The following is a 24,884-nucleotide window of genomic DNA, read 5'->3' as shown; positions in this document are numbered from 1 at the left end:
TAACATATACCAGATCAGACCATTTAAAAAAAAAAATGTGTGAAGTAATTGAAAATATCTCAAGGAACAGAATACTAATAACTAGGGAAATCAGAAAAGATATCCTCAAGGAGGCAATAATTTGAAGGGAACTGGGGAATTGTATGAAGCAGAAATGAAAGGGAGAGAATATTTCAGGTATGGTAGACAGCCTGTGAAAAGATAACAGAAGCAAGAGAAAATATCATATAATGATAATGTAAGGAAAATAGCAATGAAGCTAGTTTGAATGAAACATAGGTGTGAAAGGCTTCAGTCAATTCAGAAGAGTGAATTGGAATCAGATTATAAAGATTTAAATACCCAACAAATATAGGTTAAACCTAGAGGCCTCAGGGAGCTACTGGGTTTGTTTGAGCAGGAAAGGAGTACATTAAGTGCTTTAAGAATATCATTTTGTCAGCTGTGGTTCATGGTAACTGATTGGCGATTATTAATTGGAAAAGAATAAACTCTCTATTAAAAATATTTGTCCTCTTTTTCCCATTCTAAAATTATTCCCCTTGGTTATGAAAACAAAAACCATTCTCTGTTATCTATTACTATTTCCCTGTCACTTCAAGCAGCAGTCCTATCTCTTCCTTAATATTTCTCTTGTCCTGAAACAAAGTTAAAAAACAAACAACTTTGATATTTTCCTTGCATTTATGGATGTCCCAGCTAATTCTTAGATTTAACATTTCTGACACTAATCTTAGAGGACTATATCACTCACTTATCTTCCCTTGCTTCCATGTTCCACATGGTTTGTAGGTTTCATAAGTATGTATGTGTTTTAAACTCAGTTATCAATGAAATCCTCTGTCACTATATTAGTATTTTTAGACAGCACTCCCTTTTCATCCTCTTTGTAGTGTAAATTAAGTTTCAAAGTCCATTGGTGTAGGACTTTCTCCTTACTGGTAGAGATCCATTTCACCTCCCTGGCTGAGGCAGGGCAGAGTTGGTAAGAATAAAGAGAATTCCTCAGTAATCTCCACCCTGGAGAGAGTCCTATCCCCAAGAGCCTTGGAAAGGGTAGTACATCTGCAATTGCATTATCAGCTTTCCATTGTTCTCGAGATAACTTGACTTCACTCTATGATTACATATAATAATTCATAAAAATACAACATTATAATAATATATGATGATATACAATAAAATAATAATTGTACATATGGTATATTAAAGATTATTTAGAATTTTTCTAGAATTTATTGATCTTGCTGTACAAATTCCAAATTTTGCTTTATTTTGGACTCCCAGAGTTGTAAATAGCAGTAATAGCATTTGGTTTGTGTTTGGTTTTTAACCTGTGTAATCTCCCCCTGATTTAGAATATTTCTCAAAATCTAAACAATGTTTTAACTTATCCCAAAATTTCTATAATTTCATCATGTTTTTACCTATTTCTATACCTAAACTGATTAATCTATAATTTTACTTGTGATTGAAGTTAGAATGTTACTTGAATGTAATTGAAAACTAATATGAACCTTTTTCACTCTTCCCATGGGGCCTTCCTTCTTAATACTCTAGAGTTATTTGAAAGCTATTGATCAAATGAAATCTTTTTTCTCTTTAGCAATAGATATTGCTAATTACATTAATGATTGCAACTGGAAATGATTCCTTAAAGGCATTTACAAAGATGTTCAGTTTCACTTTCATTTCTTGGCAACTTAATGAAAAGGGGTCATTTTGCTCTAAAAGTTTCTGTGTTCCTAACACAAAGATTAATATACTTATTATTGGAGCATCTGGAACAAAATCTGTTCAGCTCTTTTCAATTTCAATAATACAGGAAAGAAGAGAGGGCAGTTTTCAGTTTTTTAAAATTCACAAATAGCAATTTGTTACTTGATTTTAAGTAATTTTAAAAATCCATGAATTTTAAATCTTGAGATATCACTTAATATAGTTTTAAGAAGGAACATTTATTTTTGTTTCAAAGGTACCTTCTGAAAATCATTTGAGAGAAAATTTTGCCAGAGCCAAGGACATATTAAAATGAACCCCAAATTACTGAATTTTGGAAATTGGTGAATTAGAAATTATCAATTATTTTCCTTCCTGGTTAGTGGTGATAGAACAAGGGTAGAGGAAAGGAGGGTGAATACAAGATTATGTCATTTGTACGTTTCAGGAAAACAGTAGTACCCAGCTTAAAAGACAAGAAATTATGGAAAGTTCTTTGTCCTTATCTCTGTGGGAAAAACACTTCAGTGTTCTCATTAATGAACATAATGTCTTGTGCATGTGGGTACTTAATATTATTTGATGATAGAAAAAAAACTTCAAAGAAAAAAATGATGACTCTTTTGTGGTTGTTTGGAATCTACTTCAAACTTTCTAAGAGGTTTAGTCTCAGTTCTTTGTACCTTGTTTTTCTTGAAGATCAAAGTGTCTGTGTCTTCTGGAGGTGACTGCATTCGAACATATAGGCCAGAAATCAAGAAAGGAAGCTACAATAATATCATTGTCAATGTGAAGACAGCTGTGGCTGATAATCTCCTTTTTTATCTTGGCAGTGCCAAGTTTGTAAGTATGATTTGCACCTTCTTTTCAGCTGATTCAGTTAAATCCATACACCATGTATATGTGTAGCCAGTGGCTTATTTTGATTGACTACAAACCTATAACATGGAAATAATGGCTTCCCATTTACCCTCCCCAGACCAAGTGAAAACAGAATATTCCTACCAGTGCCTTGAAATATCAAGTCAAATTAGAGTTGTACAAATAAATATCAAGCAGAAAATTGTTGTATATAGTATTTAGATCCTTTGCATTTCTTATATGCATTTTTATAGAACAATTTCAAATCCAACTATTTGAAGACAAATTGGTATCGAGCATAAGGTTTTCACTTGTGAAAAATAAGAACTGTACTTTTTCATCAATGAAATAAAATAATATAGAAATGAAATAGCAGCAATAATAGTAGAGACTGGAACTATGAGTTCATTGGCATAGGACAAAGCTAGATATGGGAATTCTTTCTTTCAATGCAAGTTAGCTCCTATTCCCTATATCTTGAAGTCTTAGAGAATTGCCTTCAGGATGCTGAAAGATTAAACAATTTGCCCAGGGTCACACAGCCATTATATGTCACAAATAGAGCTTGTTACTATTTCCATTCTAATAAAGAAGAAACTAAAGTCCATAATGATGAAGCATTCTAGTAGCATTCAGACCTATGTCTTTTGATACAAAGTCCAATGCTCTTTAATTTGTCTCATAATAAAAAAAACACAACAACCTTGACAATGTTCCTTCTGGCCACCATGTGAACACTCGCCTTTTGTTGGTTTTCCAGCTTTTGGAATTGATTGTATGACATGGGAGATATTGGCAAAAGACCACTGAGCATGGCGTGCCCACATCAAAATAGGCACTGTGCTCTATGAGTAAAGAAAAATTGAAGTAGCCCAAAAGAAATATGAGATGCCCAAATTTAAAGAATCTACCCCAGATATGCACATAGACTATTTGTGTCTGGCCTGTGGCAGAGCATTTTAAGCTTAAATTGGTCTGATCAGCCATAATCAAACATACGTAATTTGACTCTAATATAGTGATGTCATTTTGGTCCTCTTCAAAAATGAAGGACAAAAACCAAACAACCAATGGCTAATATGAAATTTAAATGGTCAATATTTGTTTACTAATTTCATAGTAATAAAATCTTTCCCAGTGATATTTCCAATATTTGAACAAATCATCCCTTAATTTGAAATGGCAAAAACTTGCTCTACATTGGGCTGTCCAATTAAACTAAAATTGAAAACATAAAATGATCTCTTTGGCATGTTTCTCTTATTTAAAGATCTACTATCAATCAGAACTTTCATCAGCCAAGGAATTACATGAACCATAACTTCTGTTTTAAACCAGAATTTTTTTTAGTTCCTGCCATTTTACCCTGTTTCTTAACTCAAATCCTGACGTGAAGAATTCTCCCAAAGGAGAGTTAATGTCTTCACTAGAGACTGCCATAGGTCTCTGATAGCTTAGTCTTAAAAATGCTCCTCTTATTCTTCTTATTTCTACCAACATAATCAATGTTAGGAGACAGGAAAGTGAGTCAAGGAGGCATGTGTTCAAGTTAAAATTCTGATACACTCTGGCTGTCAGAGCCTGAGCTAGCCACTTTAAAATCTCAGTACCTTCAGGAAATTCTCTAAGATTCTAAGTTTCTGAAACATGGCCAAACTTCATTGTTATAGAAAATTGAGGGGTAGGATGTGTTGAACATTCCTTGCACCAATGAAATAGGCTCAGATTTCCATCTCATAACTCCCCCCCCCAAAAAAAAAAACTAATATTAACATGTAAGCAAGTAGGACTCCCTTACCCATAGTCAGTGAACATATACGAATAACAGGGCAAGAGTCACTTTAAAGGTTATCAGAAGTAAATAGCAAATTCATAAGAACATAGCTGATATCACTTGAATTGAGTTGTCTAAGGATTCCTAAATGTTCCACATAAGTAAACTGTAGCCAGCCCTGTCAATAGACTCAAAGGACCAGACTACTTTATACAAGTATTTCATGGTGCATTATATTTTTTATTCTGCTTGTCTACATTAGACTGATTTTCTGGCCATAGAAATGCGAAAGGGGAAAGTGAGTTTCCTCTGGGATGTTGGTTCTGGAGTTGGACGAGTTGAATATCCAGATTTGACCATCGATGACTCCTACTGGTATCGAATTGAAGCATCAAGGTAATCAACCAGAGTAATAAAAACCATCACCATTGAGTTTGACAACATTTTGAAATTATCATAAAATTAACACATAAATAAATTAAATCAGTTTCATAACAAGTGTTGCCAGATGTGTTGGGATATACAATTTTTCTCATTTATTTTTTAAAAATCTATATAAAGTCTAAAAAAACATACTCCTATATTATAGGATATGCATATACATGTTTATATGCCCTCCTATAAAATCTACTTTAGTGTTATTTTGTGGCATGAACATGACCCCTGAATTCTCTAATGATATGTGAACAGAAGGAAAGCTCTTTAAAGTCTTTCCAAGGTAGAAAAGTATGAGCCACAGACATCTTTCATCCAAAGACTAATCTAGATAAAATTGAAAAGGCTTATCTCCAGAACATTGTTCATTAGGTATATATTTTGGCCACAATAATATATGTATATCTTCTATTAAGATCTAAATAGATTTTGTTATCTAGAAGTGGAAGTACAGTGAAGAAAACATAGATTCTTAAAAAGCATGTGTATGAATATGTTTATGTGTATAGATGTATTATACATATATGTGAAGTATACATACATGTGTTTATTTAGATATGTTTATAGAAATAGCATGTTTATATGTACATACATGTGTGAGTATTATGTATGTATGTTTGTGTGTGTGCATGTATATATATGTTATATAAGTATAGGTGTATGTTGATTAAAAAAACTAATATCTATTGAATTTGCATTTTTCAAGGAAACAAACTTTCATTTTCTGAAGTCCTATTTCAGTAAATTTAAAACTAAGATATAATCAAGAAATCTTGGAAGTGGATGCTGAATATGGAGCATCATTCAGGGTACACTCATTGTAGGAAATGAAAGAAGAAATGGTAGAAACCAGGACCCATTAGCATGAACAAAAGGAACAGCACATCAGGAAGCTCTCAACTAGCATGTAAAGCAGCTAGAAAATAGCTTTCATTTGACAAATGGCAAATCCATCAACTAATTGCTGCTGTTATCATTTATCATTACTCGCCAGCAGGCCCAGGGTTGAGGAGAACACTATGATGATTGTGTTTCCTGCTTGTTTTGTATAATCATAACATCCAAAGGAAATCAGATTCTTGGTTTTAAATTCAGATTTGGGGGAATAAGAAATATTTGAAAGCTAAGAAAGCTGAAGTGATTATCTTCAGGTATTGAGACATGACATTGCCAAATATCTCTCTATTTTGTACACTTATTTTATGAACTGTGTCTGGAAAGTATGTATATTATTTTCTCTGCTTTCTTTCTCTTTGCTTCTGAAGAACTGGGAGGAATGGAACTATTTCTGTTAGAGCACTGGATGGACCGAAAGCCAGCATCATACCAAGTGCATACAATTCAATCTCTCCCCCGGGCTACACAATTCTAGATGTGGATGCAAATGCAATGCTCTTTGTTGGTGGTTTGACTGGGAAATTAAAGGTAAAAGGTTTCCTTCGGACTTATATATGATGATCTTTATAAACTGATGAATTTCTATTAACTAGCTTAGGGAAAAGACATTTAAAAACAAATTTTCTAAAAATGTCAATTTTCAATTTCACTTTTTTTTTCCTTTTTATGGAAACATGACTCCCATTTGAACAATATTTTTTTCAAACTGAATATAAAATCTTCATGAAATCAGTTTTTTCCCCAAAAAGGAAATACCTATGTATGCTGTGGCAATTGTTTTCCCTCTGATATGATGCAAATTTCTTTTTTTTTTAATTTAATAGCCTTTTATTTACAGGTTATATGTATGAGTAACTTTACAGCATTAACAATTGCCAAACCTCTTGTTCCAATATTTCACCTCTTACCCCCCACCCCCTTCCCCAGATGGCAGGATGACCAGTAGATGTTAAATATATTTAATTATAAATTAGATACATAATAAGTATACATGACTAAACTGTTATTTTGCTGTACAAAAAGAATCAGACTCTGAAATATTGTACAATTAGCTTGTGAAGGAAATCAAAAATGCAGGTAGGCATAAATATAGGGATTGGGAATTCAATGTAATGGTTTTTAATCATCTCCCAGAGTTCTTTCTCTGGGTGTAGCTGGTTCAGTTCATTACTGCTCCACTGGAAATGATTTGGTTGATCTCATTGCTGAGGATGGCCAGGTCCATCAGAACTGGTCATCATATAGTATTGTTGTTGAAGTATATAATGATGATGCAAATTTCTTGATATTTTTATTTTATCTCTTTTCACATAAGTCTTCTCAGAGGTGGATATTGTTGTTGTTGTTGTTGTTGTTCTTTAAACACAACCTCTTTTTAAATAATCCATTATGACAACTCTTATGTAGGATATAAAGTGATATGAAGTTCATACTTAGTACTAATTAAAATATTCATGACTACCTTGGGAAATATCTTAGGAGCCATAAGCTTTCAGATCATGATCTGCCTCTGAAAAATTTTAAGTTGAACTTTTCCTCATTCTTACAAGGTAATGCTCTTAATATTCATAATTGCTTCATGGCAGTGCTTGTGCATTACCAAGTATTTGAATTTTAAAGGGGTTCATGTTGTTGAAATGAAATGAGGTGTTTGTGAAAAGACCTGTGGGTGGGATAGAAGAGCACAGTTGAATAGAATGGATTAATCCTGAACTTGTAGGAAATATCCAGGGAGATGATTTGTCAGGAAGATTGAAAAGCTAGTTCCCATGAGGACCCAATCCTGACCTTTAGATGGAGGGAGATTACAAAAGGTTTATTTTTATTATTTTATTTTATAGATGAAGTAGGACTACAAAATAAGAATATCAATTCTAAAAGCCACATGATGAAACCACACTATATGACACTGGAAATCCATCCTCCACCCTCACATAAGCTATTTTTTTTTCCTCAGGGATGTGCTTATTATTAGCAAAGGGAATTAACAAATAATCTTAAAAAAAACTCCTTATGAGCAATCATTTTAAGCACTAGCCTCTTCCAATGTTTATTAGAGCTACTCACCAGTGTCTAAATAAATCAGTTGGGAGAAGTGCAAAAAGAAGGAAAAAAAGCAAAAAGCATAGTTTACCCACTCTGTTGGAAAATCAGCATCTGAATATTTGGAATAAACCTCTGCTTGAGGTAGGAAAAAATTGATTGTATGAAATACTGCTGCTGTTCGACCACTTCAAATTCTTCATGACCCCATTTGGAGTTTTCTTGGTTAAGATACTGGAGTGTTTTGTCATTCCCTTCTCCAGCTCATTTTATAGATAAAGAACTGAGGCAAACATGGAAAAATGCTTAGGATCACACAACTGATAAATGTCTGAAACTGGATTTGAACTAATGAAGTCTTCCTAATTCCAAGTCCAGTGTTCTATCATATTTCTACTTTAATTTTCATTTCACCTCTTTATTCATCATCTCTTTACCTAGAGAATCAACCCAGTTCAACAATTACCTCTTAAGAACCTACTATTGACAGGTATAGAGATAAATCACATTGATGAATCTGACCAAAAAATTATGTTTATTTTTAAGCATTGTGATCACAGATGTATGACATGGGAGACATTGTCACAGATCTGCCCAGTATGGCATGCCCTCATCAGAAAAAATGATGTGCTCTATAAGCAAAGCAGATTTGAATTAGCCCAAAAGAAACATGAAATGTGCAGAATTAGAGAAGCTACCTCAAATGTTGTGTCCAACCTGTGATGGAGCATCCTGAGCTCCTATTTAGTCTAATCATATCACAGTCACAGTCAGATATACTGAACTCATTTCTAACATAGAGATATCATTTTTGATCCTCTTCAAGAACAAAGAGCAACAACCAATGGATCACAGTTTGAACTAATTTCTAACAAATGTTTTGTTCTCTATGTGCAGAAGGCTGATGCTGTACGAGTCATTACCTTCACTGGATGTATGGGTGAAACATACTTTGACAGCAAACCTATAGGATTGTGGAATTTCCGAGATATAGAAGGAGACTGTAAAGGATGCACAGTCAGGTTAGTTATGGATTGACCTCTCTTCCTTTAATACTCTGTGTCCTAATGGTCTCAGTTTTAGTTTGTGGTATTCTGCTATTATAGATGAAGCATCAAATGATGATATAATTTCAGTTCTATTCATTCTATTCATCATAAAGACTGAGGCACTTTTGTTTAGTATTCCTTGGGCCTGAAAGATTATGCAAAAGTAGCCAAGGAAGATGAATATAAAAGATTGAGAAAAAAAGAGAAGCTAAGGGAGATACTTATTAGGGAAGAAAAGATAGGATCTAGAACCATGGAAAAAAAATAAAACAAATGTCCACATGTTGAACAAAGTATTTTAAAACAAAACTGACAAAATAAATCTAGGACATTTAATTAAACATAACTTTGCTGAGGGTAGGGACCAAATCTTCTAATTTCACAATGGTCTTGATCTTAATACTTCTGTCACAAGCATAACCATGGCTATAAGTCACTTGACTTCCCAGTTTCACATGTCATTGTCTAAGACTATAAATTGCTGAGCGGTATTAGATTTAGTTTGGTGAAGAAATTTCTTTTCTTCTTTCTTTTTTTTGCACATGAATTCCAAATCTATTATGTACTACCAACTATTCCTTTTATATTTATAATAAAATTTTCATTTAAATTTTTTTATCTAGAATTCCTAAACCAAATCCTGATTTGTAGCATTTGCTATTTTCAAATGTGTTCACACTGAAAATCTAAAAAGGAGTCTCTCCAGTCAGTTCAATCTGGTGAAAGCTTGATTTAGGTTCACCTCAAACATCTTTACAAGATTGTAAAATACTTAGCCCAATATCTGGCACATAATAGGTAGGTTCCCCTTTCATATCAGATAATTCTATAAATTCCTCCTGGATGAGAGATAAACATGAGAAAATAAATTATAAACAAGATAGAACAAAGGGAATAAATGAATTTATCCCAGTTGGAGTGGAGATATGGTTCTTTTTTCTTAAAGAAATTAAGAAAGTATTAAGGACAAGATATATTGGTTATGGTCTTTTTAAAAACAGTTTCTATACTATGGAAAAAATGTAAAGAAAGAAATAATAGCTTAGGAAAATATTAATGGATAATGACAGATACACAGAAATATACAAATTAATCTTTGTAAATCAAATATATAGGAACTGTTAAAAATATACAAAGCTAATATCAAATCTACAATGGATAAATTTTCAAACTATGAAATGAAAACTTTCAACATATCATTATTAATCAATACAAATTATTAATAATGAGGTTTAACATCACTAATAATTAACAGATGCAAATCACAGCAAGTTGGGAGGCACTTTCTTAATTCCATCAAACTAATAAAAATAATTAAAAACAATGAAACTCAATGCCAGTTGGGTTAAGTCAAATTAGTGAATAATAATCATTTAATATGTGCCAACCACTGTGCTAAAAGCTGGGTTATAAAGCAAGGCAAAAATCTAGTGCCGGCCCTGAAGGGCAAACAGGGAAAACTACAAATAAACTACAGAAATATAAATAGAGTAGACTGAAGAAACTCTGAGGTGATGACACCAGGAACTTAGAAGTACGGAAATGGGAAGGGACCATGAAAGAATTCCTGAAATAGTAAATTTTAAACTGAAAACCAAGAGGCATAGGAGAAGTGGGAAACAAATCATTTCAGGCCTGAGGGACACAGCATAAGATATGGAATTCAGATATTAAATGTCACTTCAAATACTACAAATAAGCCAATGTTGCTAGAATCTAGAGTGTATGGGGAAAAAAGTGTTAAGACTAGTGAGTTAGGAGAAAAAAAGACTTTATAATAACTATGACCACAAAAGAGGAAGAGTGTATAGGAATAAAAGACAAATGGAGAATTCTGGGTGGCTAAAATGTAATGGTATATAGTAGACAGAGTGCTCAATCTAGAGGCAGATGACCTGAGTTCAAATCCTCTGTCTACCACTTAATTACTCACAGTGTAACTGGTTCAGTCACTTTGTTTTTCTTTTCCTCATTTTGTTCATTTCTAAAATGAAGAAGTTGATTTAGAGGACCTCTAAGACTCTTTAAAGCTCTAGATCAAACATCTATGAAGGAATCACTGAAAAATTACATTCCTTTCACTAAAATTCAATTGGAATTCAAATTCAAATGGAAACAGTTGCAAAGCAAGTACAACTAGTTGCATTAATGTTTTTCTACTGTTAATAGCAAGTCTAATTGAATCTAATTGAATAAATGTTAATATTATTTATTATAAATCATTACAAATTTATTTTTATTATAAATTTATTATAAATCATTTAATTAATATTTATGTGTAGATATATACAATTTCTTCCTACAAGGAAAGATTTCTTCTTACAAGTACATTAGAATATATCAATAGAAACTAAATAATAAAAGAGTTGATGAATATTAAAATCAACAATATAGAGTTTTGAAAAATTAGGGAGCAATCCTCCCTATTATTTCCAATCCAAGGCACACATACATATTGCCATGACCTGTGTTCCTGTAATCCATTTTGCACTTGTATGTAGCATTACAGATAAAGCATTATACTTCATATATATATATATATATATATATATATATATATATAAACCAAAAATCATACTGCTGGTTAGTGAGTCTAGCTACAAGGCAACTAGAACTATAAAAATAAAAATTCACTTAAAACATTCTAATGAGGATACAGAATTCTTAATAGAAGTATATAGAGATATATTACAAAGATTTCTATTGCTTTTATTTAATCTCAAGGCCATAAATTTAAATTTGACTAATCTATAGTTGATCCAAAACAATTATACATCAGTTGAAATTTAACTGATCCAAATCTCTCTGTGCAGGTGTACCATGTCAAAATCACCTTTTATGGATGACTATTATTCTTGAGACTCTCCTCAATCCTTCATGAGTTATATAATCATGGAATTTAGATCTGAAAGGACTGGTGGCCAACATCATCTAATCCAACCTTAAATTTTACATATTAACAAATTAAAGTCTGAAGAGCCTACATCCACTTGTCCATTTCACATAATTATAGTGGCAAAACCAATACTAGAAACCAGGTCTTTTGACTCCCAAACTAAGCCTCTCTCCACTGTAGTTGAGTATGAATGGACAAAGTGTATAGAGTATTGCTGCTCCATAATTTTGTAGAGGAAATCCATGATGTCCATTTTGTTTATATAGCTATCCTTTTTGTAACAATATCACAATGGTTTGATATCTTCGGAGAACAGACAGGGAATCTTAACCTGGAGCATGTGAACTTAATTTTTAAGTGAGGTTATTAGACTTAATAACTTAATAACCTCCTCTAGGAGGTCAAATTCTAATAGGGGAAGCAAATAAGAAAATAACTAAGTACATGCAAGATCTATAACTTGGATCTTAACTCAGGGTGTGTGAACTTTTTTTTTAATAAATGAGGTTATTAGACTTAATAACTTAATTATCTCCTCAAGGAGCTCTAATGCTAATGTTGGAAACAAATAAGAAAATAACTAAGTAAATGCAAGATCTAGGCAGAATAAATGGAAGGTAATCTCAGAGGAAAAGACATTAGCAGCTGGATATCCTGAAAGAAAGTGGGATTTGAGGAGTTTTTTTTTTTCATAAAGAAATTAAAGAATTCAGGAGGCAGATATGAGTATAGAATGTTCAACAAAGGGAGACAGCCTAGTACAAAGACAAAGAGACTGGAAATGGAGGGTCATGTGTGAGGAAGAAAAAGGTCAGTGTTGCTGGTTTGCTCACCTAAATAAAATGTCTATTTACAGACTGAAAATATAGGAAGAGTGAAATTGTGAAGAGCTTTATTTAAATAATTTTAAAAAATCTTATATTTGATCCTAGAGATAATACAAAACCACTAGAATTTATTAAATGACATGTTTGGACCTATGCTTTTTGAAAACAATTTTGGCAGTTGAGCAGAGAATAGATTGGAGTAGAGAGAGACATGAAGAAGAGACCATTTAAAGGTTATTGCAATAATCCTAGGAAGAGGTGATGAAAACCTATGCTAGGCTGATGGTTATAAGAATGAGAGGGAACAGATGTGAGAAATGTGGTTGAGGTGCAGTCAACAAAATTTGAAAAATTATCAAATCAGTTAGCTAAATGGAAATGAGTATTCAAAGATGACACCAAATTCATGAGCTTAGGTGCCTGGGAAGATGGTGGTGCCCTCAACATTATTAAGAAAATTTATAAAAATGGTCAGTTTGAAGGGAAGTAAATGAGTGCTGTTTTGATCATTTTAAGTTTGAGAGATTCAAACAAGACATCCAATTTGAAATATTCAAAAGGTACTTGATGATGAAGGGCTGTAGCTCATGAAAAAGATTAAGATTATCTAGAGAGAGATCTGGGAATCATCTTATGGTAATTGAACCTATATGAGCTAAAGTGATTCCCAAGTAAGAAAATGCAGAGAGAATAAGAGAAGATGGATTGTGTCAGAGCCTTGGCTACTATCCCAGTTACTGCATGAGATATAGATGGTGAATCAGCAGAGGAAGGAACGGCCAGAGAGTGAAAAGGACAACTAGGAGAAAGTAGTATCACCAAAAAAACAAACAAACAAACAAACAAAAACAGACTAAAGAGTGGTTCCAAGAGAAGAGCGGTGTTTAATAAGGATTTAGAAAATATCATTAAATATGACAATTAAGGATTATTGATAACTTTGGAAAGATTAGTTCCAATTGAGTAACACAGTTGGAAGCCATTATCACAATGGGTTAAGAAGAGAATGGGAGGAAAAGAAATGGGAAAACTGATTGTAGATAATTTTTAAGTTTCGAAAGAGATTGGCCAAGTAACCCACATTAGGGGCAATGAAATATATTGCCTAAATTATTACTTTTATTTGGATGGGCGGCTTATTGACGGTGTGTATATGTATGTGTGTATTTGTTGAAATAGCCTGGCATAGTAAATAAAAAGCTTGACTCAGAGTTAAGAAGAGTTAATTTTAAGTCCTGCCTTTAGCACATGCTGACTATGTTACCCTGGGCAAATAACATCTTTGACCCCCAAGCAGTTCTTCAAAACTATAAATTGCAGAAGAGGCTTAATCCACATTAATAGGAATTTCTTCATCAAGAGTTGCCTGTGCCAATGAAATCCATCATGTGTATATATATGTGCATGAATATAGATGATGAACTAGGTCCAGAATTAAAAGGTAGGAAGAAAGGCCTGGATCTTATTTGGGGAAATTGCCTATTATCTTCAGTGATCCCAAACTGCTTGTTTTCTTCAAAGATATTTTTAAACCATTATTTTTTGGATGATACTTTAAGACTGTGAATCATGGAACACATGATCTTGGAAAAATCAAAATTGAAGATAACTCAAAGGTTAATGGAAAGACAGATGTCTTGAAGTAATTTTGTTCTGTATATCTACCCTTCCAAGCTTGTCTCTGCAATAATCATCCAGGAAAAAAAAAAAAAAAAAACTCTTGTTATACAACCTGGGCCACTGCCTTAATAGATTCTGCATGCAGTTCTTGTCTTCTCAGCAGCCATAGCTACTGAAAAGTCAGAAAATAAACTTCTCAGTGTCAAAGTCCTTGGCAATGTCAAATGACTCAGTATTAGAAACCATTTTGATTTTCCTTATGAAATTGCATGTTATATATGCAAATATATGATATTAATGTACTCTAAGGACCATTGGGTTTTTTCATCTGAATGGTAACCAAAACCTTTTATTGGAACATAAGCTTCTTGAGAAAAAGGACTATCCTGTTTTTCCTGTATCTTCAATACCTGTCAAATCTGAAGGTCTTTTTTCAGTCCTTCTTGCTATCTTCTACTGCATACCCTCTTCTGCTCTAGATTTTGAAGATACAGGTCTTCTCTTTGTTTTTCTCCTGTCTGTCTCAGAACTTCCAATGCTCCTTCTAGTTCATTGTCTATAACATAATTACTAATTGTGGATGTTGTCCGAAATTCTGTTCTAGTCTCTCTTCCATTTTTAAATTCTCTCCCCATGATTTTAATTATCATATCCTTATCAATGCATCCCAGATCTATGTAACCATTCTCATTATGCTTTCTGAGCATCAGCCCCACCTCCTCATTTTTAATTGAGCATTTAAGCTGGATGTCCTAAAAATATTTCAAGTTCAATTTATTCATATAGAACTCATTATCTTCCCACCCAAATCATCTTTCCAAGCTTCCCTGCTTCTGCCAATGATTCCACCATTCAATCAGTCTTGCAGGTTATCCTCAATTAATGTTATGTTCAATTTCTCACTCTCCTCATCCCTTTTTTCTGATATGTTACCAAAATTGTTATATTTCCCTTACAATATCCACAATATCTCTTACACTTGATTCTTTCTATTTAACTACCTGTCTCCTCAGAGATAGCTCTCCTCCCCTTTTGCCTAGATTATAGCAGTGATACCCTAAATTGATCTCCCTGCTTCAAATCTCTCCCCACTTCAGTCCATCCTTCACACTGCCTCCAAAATTATTTTCCTTAAGCAGAGATAAATCAATCTCTTAGTAAATCAAATGTAGTGGCTTCCTTTTCTCTCTAAAGTCAGATATAAATTCCTCTGTTTAGTTTTTATAGTCCTTCATAACCTTGTTCTGCTCAATTTTTCTAGACTCACTGAACATTACTTTCTCTTCCACATTCTTTTATCTAGTCACTATGGTCTTTGCTCTTTTCTCAAGAGCACTCCATCTCCCATTGCTATGCCTTTGTACCAATAATCTCCAATTTCTCTTCATTTTGACTCAGAATCTCTTACCTCCTTCAAGACACATCTCAGGTACTACCTTCATCTCCTAGTTTCCTCTCTGTCAAATTACCTTATATTCAACTACTTTGTATGTATTTGTATTTAAAAAAAAAATATATATATATATATATATATATATCTGTCTTTCCATTAACCTTTGAGTTATCTTCAATTGTGATTCTTCCAAGATCATTGTGTTCCATGATTCACAGTCTTAAAGTATCATCCAAAATATATATTATATGTTATATATATACAAGTTTGTTATCTCTCACATTCAAATATATGCTCCTTCTGAGTAGAAATTGTTTCATTCTTTCTATTTATATCCCCAGAAATTAACAAAAGGCTCTCCTGTTGAAGTAGGCACATTGTAAATACTTATTATTAGGTTGATTGCCAGTAGATGCATAGTAGATGGTAGATGATATGCAGTCCTCAGACTATTACCAAATCAATTGAGAATTAATATAAAAGATATCAAAGATATGTGTGACTTAAAAAAAGATGTTGGACAAGAATAATGAGAGAGAAAGATAACTGATGGACAGGTACTGTACTGTATTGCCAGAGAATTCACTTAATCAAGAGAAGGCTTCCAGTATTTCAGTTTGATCCTGCATAGAGGATTTATGGGAAAACATGGGCAAGAATTACACAGGATAAGAAGACAGATTATAATTTCTACTAGTAGAGAAAATTCCCACACATTTCAGTTTATACAAAATTACTGAAGTTACTGGTACAATATTATGAACCTTGTAGATATATAGTAAATGTTTGTGTTTATTATTACATCTATTCTATGAATACACTGGTTTTCTTTCTTCTTTGTCCCTTTCTTTTTTCTATCCCATCCCATAAGTATAACCTCTCCTTTGAATCAGGCCTATTTTAAATAACATTTCCAAAATATATTATTAATTCATCCATTCATATGTTCAAAAAATCCTTGCTGAATGCCTAATAAGTGGAAAGCATTATGCTAAGTACTTATATATGGAATCTATGACACATGGTCCCAGGCCTTCAAGAGTTCACAATTAGTGAATGTCACGTTAACAATATCTTGACTAAAAGATTTTTCTTCCCTTTCTAGCCCGCAGGTAGAAGACAGTGAAGGTACTATCCAGTTTGATGGAGAAGGCTATGCTTTGGTCAGCCGCCCTATACGCTGGTATCCCAATATCTCTACAGTCATATTCAAGTTCAGGACCTTTTCTTCAAGTGCTCTTCTGATGTATCTTGCCACCCGAGACCTGGTAAAAAAAAAAAATTACACACACACACACACACACACTTTGGACTACAGAGCCCACAAACGTCATGGGCCACTTTAATTATAAAATAAAACAAGGAAAAAGAGAATAGATTTGTTGTATAGCATCCAGTCACGAATATCAGTATCAAGAATTTACTTTGCCTTAGTAGCTATAAAGTCAAATATAAATTTAATGTGATTTCCCATATACACAACCTGCTCCTTTACAATCAGAACATAACTGACTACAGAGTATCCTGGTTTGGAATCTTGTCAAAGCAAAGCCACTATTGCAAGCTAGATGTTTGTTCAATTATTCACATCCTTCTTGAGATATCCACATGGATAATTATTCTTCTAGGATACTAAATGATAACCTAATGGTTTACTTGGTATTCTTTCCAAAGTGCCTCTTTTATGCTGAGAGTAGGCTTTTCTTTCAATAAGACCTATCTCAATAGCTTCAGTATAGCATTTTACATCATTAGAAACTATATTTCACACATATAAATGAGTACATCCTGTTTCATAAGAACTTTTTTCTACTGTAGCATAGAAATTCAGAAAAGAAATTATAACTGTCACAAATACCTCAGTAAAAGCAAAAGTCCATCTTTTTATGTATGTGTTTTTCTAATCACTAGTGTTTTTGGTATTATAAACAGAAAGATTTTATGAGTGTAGAACTCGATGATGGACACATAAAAGTCAGCTATGATCTGGGTTCAGGCATTGCTTCTGTTATCAGCAACCAAAACCACAACGATGGAAAATGGAAATCCTTCACCCTGTCAAGAATTCAAAAACAAGGTGAGTTTTTATAGTGATAGCACCCTAAATACTTTAATTATCCCATTTAGTGCAACTCACCATCTAATCTCAAGGAAAATGGTGTCCATAATTGTCAGTTCTCAGAAGTTCTATTAAAAAAATGATATAGCCAATTCTTCTGCTTAGATTATTATAGGTGGTTTGGGTTATATGTGACGATTGAAGTGTCAAATGGCTCTTCTGTCATTTTCTTTTGAAACTTGGAGCTTAATTTTCAGGCATACAACTGTTTCACAACTTACAAAATTACATCCTGTAATAGCTTTGAAATATGTTTTTTCAGGTAGTTCCAAGATTACACTCTATAAAGAAAGCTGGTAGTGAAAATGTCCATGAATCCAGGGCCACTAGGAAGACTTTCCAAGGCAGCAAGCCAGTGATCCTTGTTCCTTATTCCATTTTTTAAAGAATGTATAAAAGAAATTATTAAATGCCTAAAAATTGTCTGAGGCAACAGTTGTAGTTGAAATATCTAATAAATTCCCTCTAACACATAAGACTACAAACCAAACAGCACATAAAAAAACTGAAAAAAAATTTAACTGCCATATATTAGGCCCCAAGCTTATAAATCAGTGCCCATTTTTATAGCTCAGATAAGTAGTTATAAATTTTCAGCAAAATTGAAGTTATTGAGGTAAAAATAATTTCACTATTTTGCTTAATATATTGGAATATAATAGAAATAGTCATGAATTTGCAATCTTACAGCATAGATTCAAATTCTGACTGTATATTACTTTGCTATATAAACATGGATTAATCATTTAACCTCTCAGCCTCAGTTTCCTTAAAATATAGAATGAAAAGTTTGGCTAATCTTTAAAGTCTTTTCCAGATGTAACATTCTGTCTTATTAAGTGTTGTCTTTTTATATTCATGAGCTCCAAAATTCCTTTATCATAATCTCTTATCTTCCCAACTTTTTTCAAATTCACTACCCCCAAACTCAGTTTTTCAATCTTAGTGCTACCTTCATTCTCTTTATTCCTCAGTTTACTTCTAGACCATTACCCTGAACTGGCTATGATCTCCTTTCCTTATTAGCTCAGCTTCACAGGGAATCAGTATTCTCTACATTATAGTCCCTTTCTCCCTTGTCCTATGATCCATATCACCTTGCCAGATCCCAACCCTGGATTACTACAGTAAACTAAAGTGTCTTTGTTGCTATTAAAGTAATGCTGTACAAAGCTGGAGAAAGTCATGAAATAATGGTGAGTGGATCCACTACAAATTTAAATTATATAACTCCACTGGGCTCTATCTGAAGCATGGCAATCCTTTTACAACTCTCTAATCAATTTGCTCTCTTACTCACAACAAGAACTAATTTTTTGCCCTATCTCAAACCTCCCAAGGAACTTTCTTCCCTCATCTTCTCAACTGAGAACTTTATCTCTTACTTACCAGAAAATAATTAAATCTATTCACTTAGAGCCCCCTTTTATTTCCTCCATCCCAAATCACTCAGATATTGTCCCCTACTATATCCTTTAATCAGGCTTCAAGTGAAAAGTTGAATCATATGTCAGATAACAGACATATTCTTTAGCCCAATTTATACAGCATAATAACAGAGACCTTGTGCTTCTCTGCCACACTTAGCTTTTAAGAACCAAAGTCATTGCCACACAAACATTAACTGAAACTTTTTGTGGAGGTTTGTTTCTCCAGAGAAGGAAGGTCCAAGAAGACTTGGACCTATGCTTTTGATACTATGAAACTCCTTTCACTAGTGCAGATTAACAGCAAGTCATCTGCAATTTATAGTCTTAAAGACTTGCTTAAGAATTTGAGAAGTGGAGTGATGGAGTGATTTGCCCATGGTCCCACAGCTCATTTGTGTTAGAAATACAACTTAAACCTAAGGATTGCTACTTGTAAGATCTGTCTTTTATCTGTTAGACCACATTCTGCCTCTCCTTGAGGAATATTATTATTGTTTGGCAAATGACTGTATAGAAGATTGGAAAAACTGCTACTATACAATATGAGTATGAAAGTGATTTTTCCTTAGAGGTAGCAGAGGGGAAATAGGCTATTATATATGTTTATTATTTAAAATTTTAATTTTTTTCATCTCTTTTAGCCAACGTCTCTATTGTGGACATTGAGACTAACCAGGAGGAGAACATAGCAACAACATCTTCAGGAAATAATTTTGGCCTTGACTTGAAAGCAGATGACAAGATATATTTTGGTGGCTTGCCAACCCTGAGAAACCTGAGGTAATGCTGCTTAAAAATGTAACCAAGGATTTTTTTTTATTCAAGTTCAAATCTAAGGATGTTTTCATAGGTGGCTTTTAAATCTAATAGAACTTTGCTTTTTAATTAAAGTATTTATCAGTTCCTGACTTAGGAACATCTTATCTCTTTGGATTTTTGAAGAGGATAATCAGAAACTATCATGAATGCTAATCCAATGTGAGGTCTCAAAAGCCACTAGATACATTTAATAGTTTTGTAAACTTGTTTCCCCAAATTCACCTGATGAAAAGAATTGTACCTTTGATTAAAATTTAGGACATTATCAATGCTGTTATTCTCTTTTCACATTCACTGGATATAATAGCACAGTGACTAGAAATTGCTCAATGTTCTGAAAATTATTCAGTATTCTATGGGTACAGTATATATTTCTAACACTCAATAGCATCATAACGGTGTATTGGAATTTCCTTATTAGTTCTACTCAGGCCATTCTGATTTTTCTTGTCTTCATGTCAATAATTTTGCTTTGGTTTTATATATATCTATTCACTGAAAAACTAGAAAGCTTTTGTTTAATATATATTTCATGACCCAGAAAAAATTGTAAAATATATTTCTTATATAGTTGAATGTATTTGCAATATTCCTAAAGAATATTATTAGTGGAAACTATAAATGCTATTGGTACTCATAAAATATTTTTACTCAAATGGAGAACAAAGTGATAGAATTAAGTGAAATCCTTAATAGAAATCTTTACAATCATAGTCTTTGTCATGGGTGCTAGAGACCTCTCTCCAATCTTCTATGATAAAAGTTCACATTTGATTTAAGGGGGATTTTAAGGTATTTTTTAGTAGTAATGAATAGGGGATAGAAGTCAGAGAGTCCAGCAGTTTATAGTTGAGAGAATTTTCACACTATATAAATCAACATGAAACTTGATTCACACATGTACACACACATACATAAACACATACCTTCTTCCAAATTGTTTATTCTAATTTTATAACTATTTTATACTGTTGGAACTAGAAGTGACCTTGAATGTTACTACTTTACTATGATTAAATACAGACAGGTATAATGATCACAGTGTGTTGTATTGGGATCCTGTTAACTAGCAAATGTTATAATGAATTTTTAAAATGTTCATAAGAAAAGCAATTAGAATTTAAATATATTTAAATATTTAGTGAATTTGTCAAGATACTATAATTTTTGTACCACTTCAGAATTCCCATCATTTCTTCAATAGGTTAAAAATCATATGTCACAAGTTCTATATTCCAACAGGAATGAATAAAACATAGCTAGAATAGGCCTATGTATATAGGGATGACACCCAGCTTTTCACAACCCCAAAGTGACTTTCCAAGAAAGATCTTTTCCAGAAAAGATAAGGAAGATCTTAAGAAAATGAGGGAAAATATATCTATTAGTTGACTTTGTTAACTACATGCCTAATGTATATTTTCTAGTCTAAAGATCACTATTTTCATAGTGTAGCACTTTATAATTATGAATTCATCCCTTGTCACATTATTTCAAAATAGTCTTTAGACATACAGTTGTCATTTCTAAGAAAGCTAAAAACTACATACACGTATAACTTGTCCATTATTGTGATCTCAATGATGGAATATATAGTATAAGATACAGATAGTAGGGCATAGAGTATTTGAATAGGTACTAATAATCTCAGATTTCTTGAAAAGTTCACATTTACAAGATATCAGGAAATATTTAAAAATAGAGATGGATCCACTATCCACAACTACTTTTCACAGGGATTTTTAACCTAGGGTTTGGCAACTTTTAAAGAAATATTATAACTATATTTCAGTATTTGCTTTCTTTTAAAAAAAGTAACCCTACATATTTTATTTTATTAATTTACAAGCAGTATTCTGAAAAGGAATCTATAGGTTCACCAGGGTACACCACTAGATGCTAGTTTACTGGATAGATCACTAAGTCAGGGAAGACCTGAATTCTAATCCTGTCTTTAATCCTGCCTAGTTACATGATCCTAGGTAAATCATGTGACCTGTTCATCAGCAAAATAGGGATAATCATAGTATTTCTCATACAGGGTTATGAGAATGGAAAAAGATAAGACATGTGAAGCATTTTGTAAAACATAAAGTTCTATATAAATGTTTGCTATTATTATTCATTATATTAACAAAGGAGTCTTGATACAAAAAAAAAGTTAAGTATTTCTGATGGAATGATAAAATGAACAATTTATTTTAGCATAAATTTTCAGAGCAAATGGGAATGAAAAGCAATAATATAGCTCCTATAATTTACCTGTAGGGTGTGATGGGAGGAGCATATTTATGTATCTGTTCACTGGCAGATTTTGTGCTTATTTTTCCTTGTTGATCAGTATCCATTCACTATTCAGAGATTAATAAAACTATTTTCTTGTCCTCTAAGTGGAATGCATTTATGAGTAAATGTTCTCTCTCTTTTTTCCCCCTTGTCATAGTATGAAAGCCAGGTAAAATTTACATTTATGCATGCCTCCTTCAAGTGCATGGGTTGAGTAAGTACAGCTTTTTAGAGAAAACAGCAATGCAAAAAGCATATTGACGCTGTCGCCAGCTATTATCTTGGGTACATTTTATAAACAAATGTTTTTTCTTGAAATCCTATTCATGCTCCTTCCTTTACAAAAATCTACCATCTGTAGGATGCGTGCTTTACAATGGTTTTCTAAGAGTGGTAATGGACAGACTCTAATCCATACGCACTTCCTTATCAACAAATCCATTTTATGACCAATGTCATATAGGCTCCTGGGTATAACCTAAGGCCATGAACCAGAGTAAAGCAAACTGGACTACACATGGATCAAACCCATGACCTTGATTTCCAAAAACCATGCTCTTTGCTAAAAAGCCCAACCTGCTCTCCCAGCGCTTAGCATTGCAGTATTGCTTTTTGCACACCCCCATGTATGTACTTCACAGCCCTCCAAAGGTTTTCTGCACAGCTGTTGATGCATTGCTGTGTTTGTTTGGAATTAGTTCTGGAGTTGGCTAAACGGAATATGCGTACAGGCTGTAGTTAAAACTACAGTAACAGATGTTTTCTCAGTATAATGTAGTTTACAACAAAGAGATCTGAGGTAAGGTCCCCAAACTTCCCAGAGCCATTGTTTTTTGTTTGTTAGCCAAGAATTAATTGCAGTGTAGGTTTCTCTGGTGGCTGGTCAATTCCAAAGGGACCTGAAAGTCTGAGTCACTTCATAGTGACTTTTCAAGACGAAAATCTGGCATTTTTGGCTTAATTTCGGTAGACTGACTGCCAAATTTCTGGGAAAGAGATAGAAATCAAATCCTCTATGAGGAATATATTCATCTAGAGAAATAATGAAAGGAATTAGGATCCAAAAATGAAAGTACAATAGAAAGAAAGACAGGAAATTTGAGTGAACCAGGTGTTTTATCGTGTAATGTGACAACTGGCTAAATTGCTAGAGGGTGCTGTGCTTGCTGAAATGTAAAGTCTGGTTTTCAGTAGAAACATATGCTAATGAAAATGTTCTGAGATGAACTCCTGTTGCTTTGTAATTGTGTCCTTGAATGATGTCCTTGAGTAGAGCAAAAATTGGAACTTTTTCTTTATAAGTAATGTAGAGGGAACAGGATTTCCTTTTATCTGTACCCCATCATTATGTAAGGACTTATTTTCTATGATTTCCACCTTATGGAGCCAGCTGAATGATTATGTTTTTCAACCGTTATTTTCATTTCCATAAAAGAATCAATGAAAAGAGGGTTAATTAGTTCACATGAGTTCTAAATTCTTATGAGTCAATCTCTCCTTTCCATAAGTAAATGTATAAAATCAAAGAGATGTGCAAGATTCCTTTTGTCCCAAAAACTATACAAATTATTTTAAGGGCTCAACAGAAAAGATATAATAACCAGAAAATTAAGTGTTTCCTTCCTAGAGAGAGCTTAGTGAGTTAACAGACAGGATCTAAGATCAGAAAAACATTACCAGAAAGAATCAATCATATCCAAAGAGAAAGACTAAAGCTAGGACAAGAATCTGGCATCCGATATATTCTACCAGTATCTGGTTTGTCCTCCTCCCTATCATTCACGTGTTGGGGAATTTTTTTCACTGGAGCAGAATATATCTACATCTCTTTGTGGCCATGTATATAATGGAAGTAACACTGAACTGGATTTAGGCGATATGAGCTTTAATTTCAGTTTTGCCATTATGTCTTCCATTGCAAGTGACATCCTTTGTGGGCTTCACTTTACCCATCAGAAAAGTGAGAAAGTAGAGTGAATCAGGCAATGTCTAAAAGTTCCTTCTAACTCTCAGCTTCTTTGATTTTCTCAATACTTAAATTGAATATGTAGCAGCAAGCTAGTTAGCTGCTGGTAACAAGTGAATTATATTAACCATAACCTTTTGTAGTATCATTTGTTAATATTGGCCAGACAGTTCTTGAAAATGTTCCTAAACAGCTCATAAACACACAGTAAGTACTCATTTGGTTCTGTAGAAAACGGAGACACAGTGTCACTTCAGGGACATAGCAGTGATTTAGTAGCCTAAGAGTCAAAGGAAAAATTGTTATATTTAAAAGAATAAGAAATGAGCTGAAGAAAGATAAGGTAAAGAAAGACAAGGTAAGGGAGAAAAAGGAAGAAAAGGAAGGAAACATTTTATATATAATATAGTAAGACCTTTCTTTCAATCTTATAGTAAGTGAAAATATGAAGTGTCATTTTTTTTCTTGGACTGTGTTATTGCTTTAATCTAGTCTAAAGACTTTAGAGTTAACCTGAAAAATCTTTTCAAAAAATGCCATCAAGGATGAATAAATGTACTGGCTTTTGTTAGAACTGGGAGCTTTAAAAGAGAAATCTAATTTTATTCTGTCCTTTGATTAGGAAAAAAAAGTAATGAAAGAAAAAGATCTCATTTTTAATTGAAGGTTCCAGAATCAAAAGACTTTGAATCTTCTGGCCAATATTTCTTTTTTTAAAAAAAATTAATAATATCTTTTTATTTTCAAAAT

General features: G+C 33.0%; 1 protein-coding gene across 5 annotated transcripts in view; it reads left to right on the top strand.

The window, feature by feature from the left end:
• LAMA2 (laminin subunit alpha 2) overlaps positions 1 to 24,884 on the top strand; it is a 747,833-nt gene that overhangs the window by 676,352 nt on the left and 46,597 nt on the right. For 3 of the 5 annotated variants that reach the window (XM_023503202.2, XM_031964285.1, XM_031964284.1), the window contains 8 exons: positions 2,419 to 2,562; positions 4,617 to 4,750; positions 6,055 to 6,214; positions 8,627 to 8,751; positions 16,620 to 16,782; positions 17,447 to 17,591; positions 19,705 to 19,843; positions 22,326 to 22,337. In XM_023503202.2, coding sequence (XP_023358970.1) covers positions 2,419 to 2,562; positions 4,617 to 4,750; positions 6,055 to 6,214; positions 8,627 to 8,751; positions 16,620 to 16,782; positions 17,447 to 17,591; positions 19,705 to 19,843; positions 22,326 to 22,337 — 1,022 coding nt within the window. The remainder of the gene's footprint in view (positions 1 to 2,418; positions 2,563 to 4,616; positions 4,751 to 6,054; positions 6,215 to 8,626; positions 8,752 to 16,619; positions 16,783 to 17,446; positions 17,592 to 19,704; positions 19,844 to 22,325; positions 22,338 to 24,884) is intronic. The other 2 variants (XM_023503203.2, XM_031964286.1) reach the window with 1 other exon arrangement.

The sequence above is a fragment of the Sarcophilus harrisii genome, chromosome 4 (genome assembly GCF_902635505.1).
Source record: "Sarcophilus harrisii chromosome 4, mSarHar1.11, whole genome shotgun sequence".
Classification (NCBI taxonomy): Eukaryota; Metazoa; Chordata; class Mammalia; order Dasyuromorphia; family Dasyuridae; genus Sarcophilus; species Sarcophilus harrisii.
This window is presented reverse-complemented; position numbering and strand designations above follow the sequence as displayed.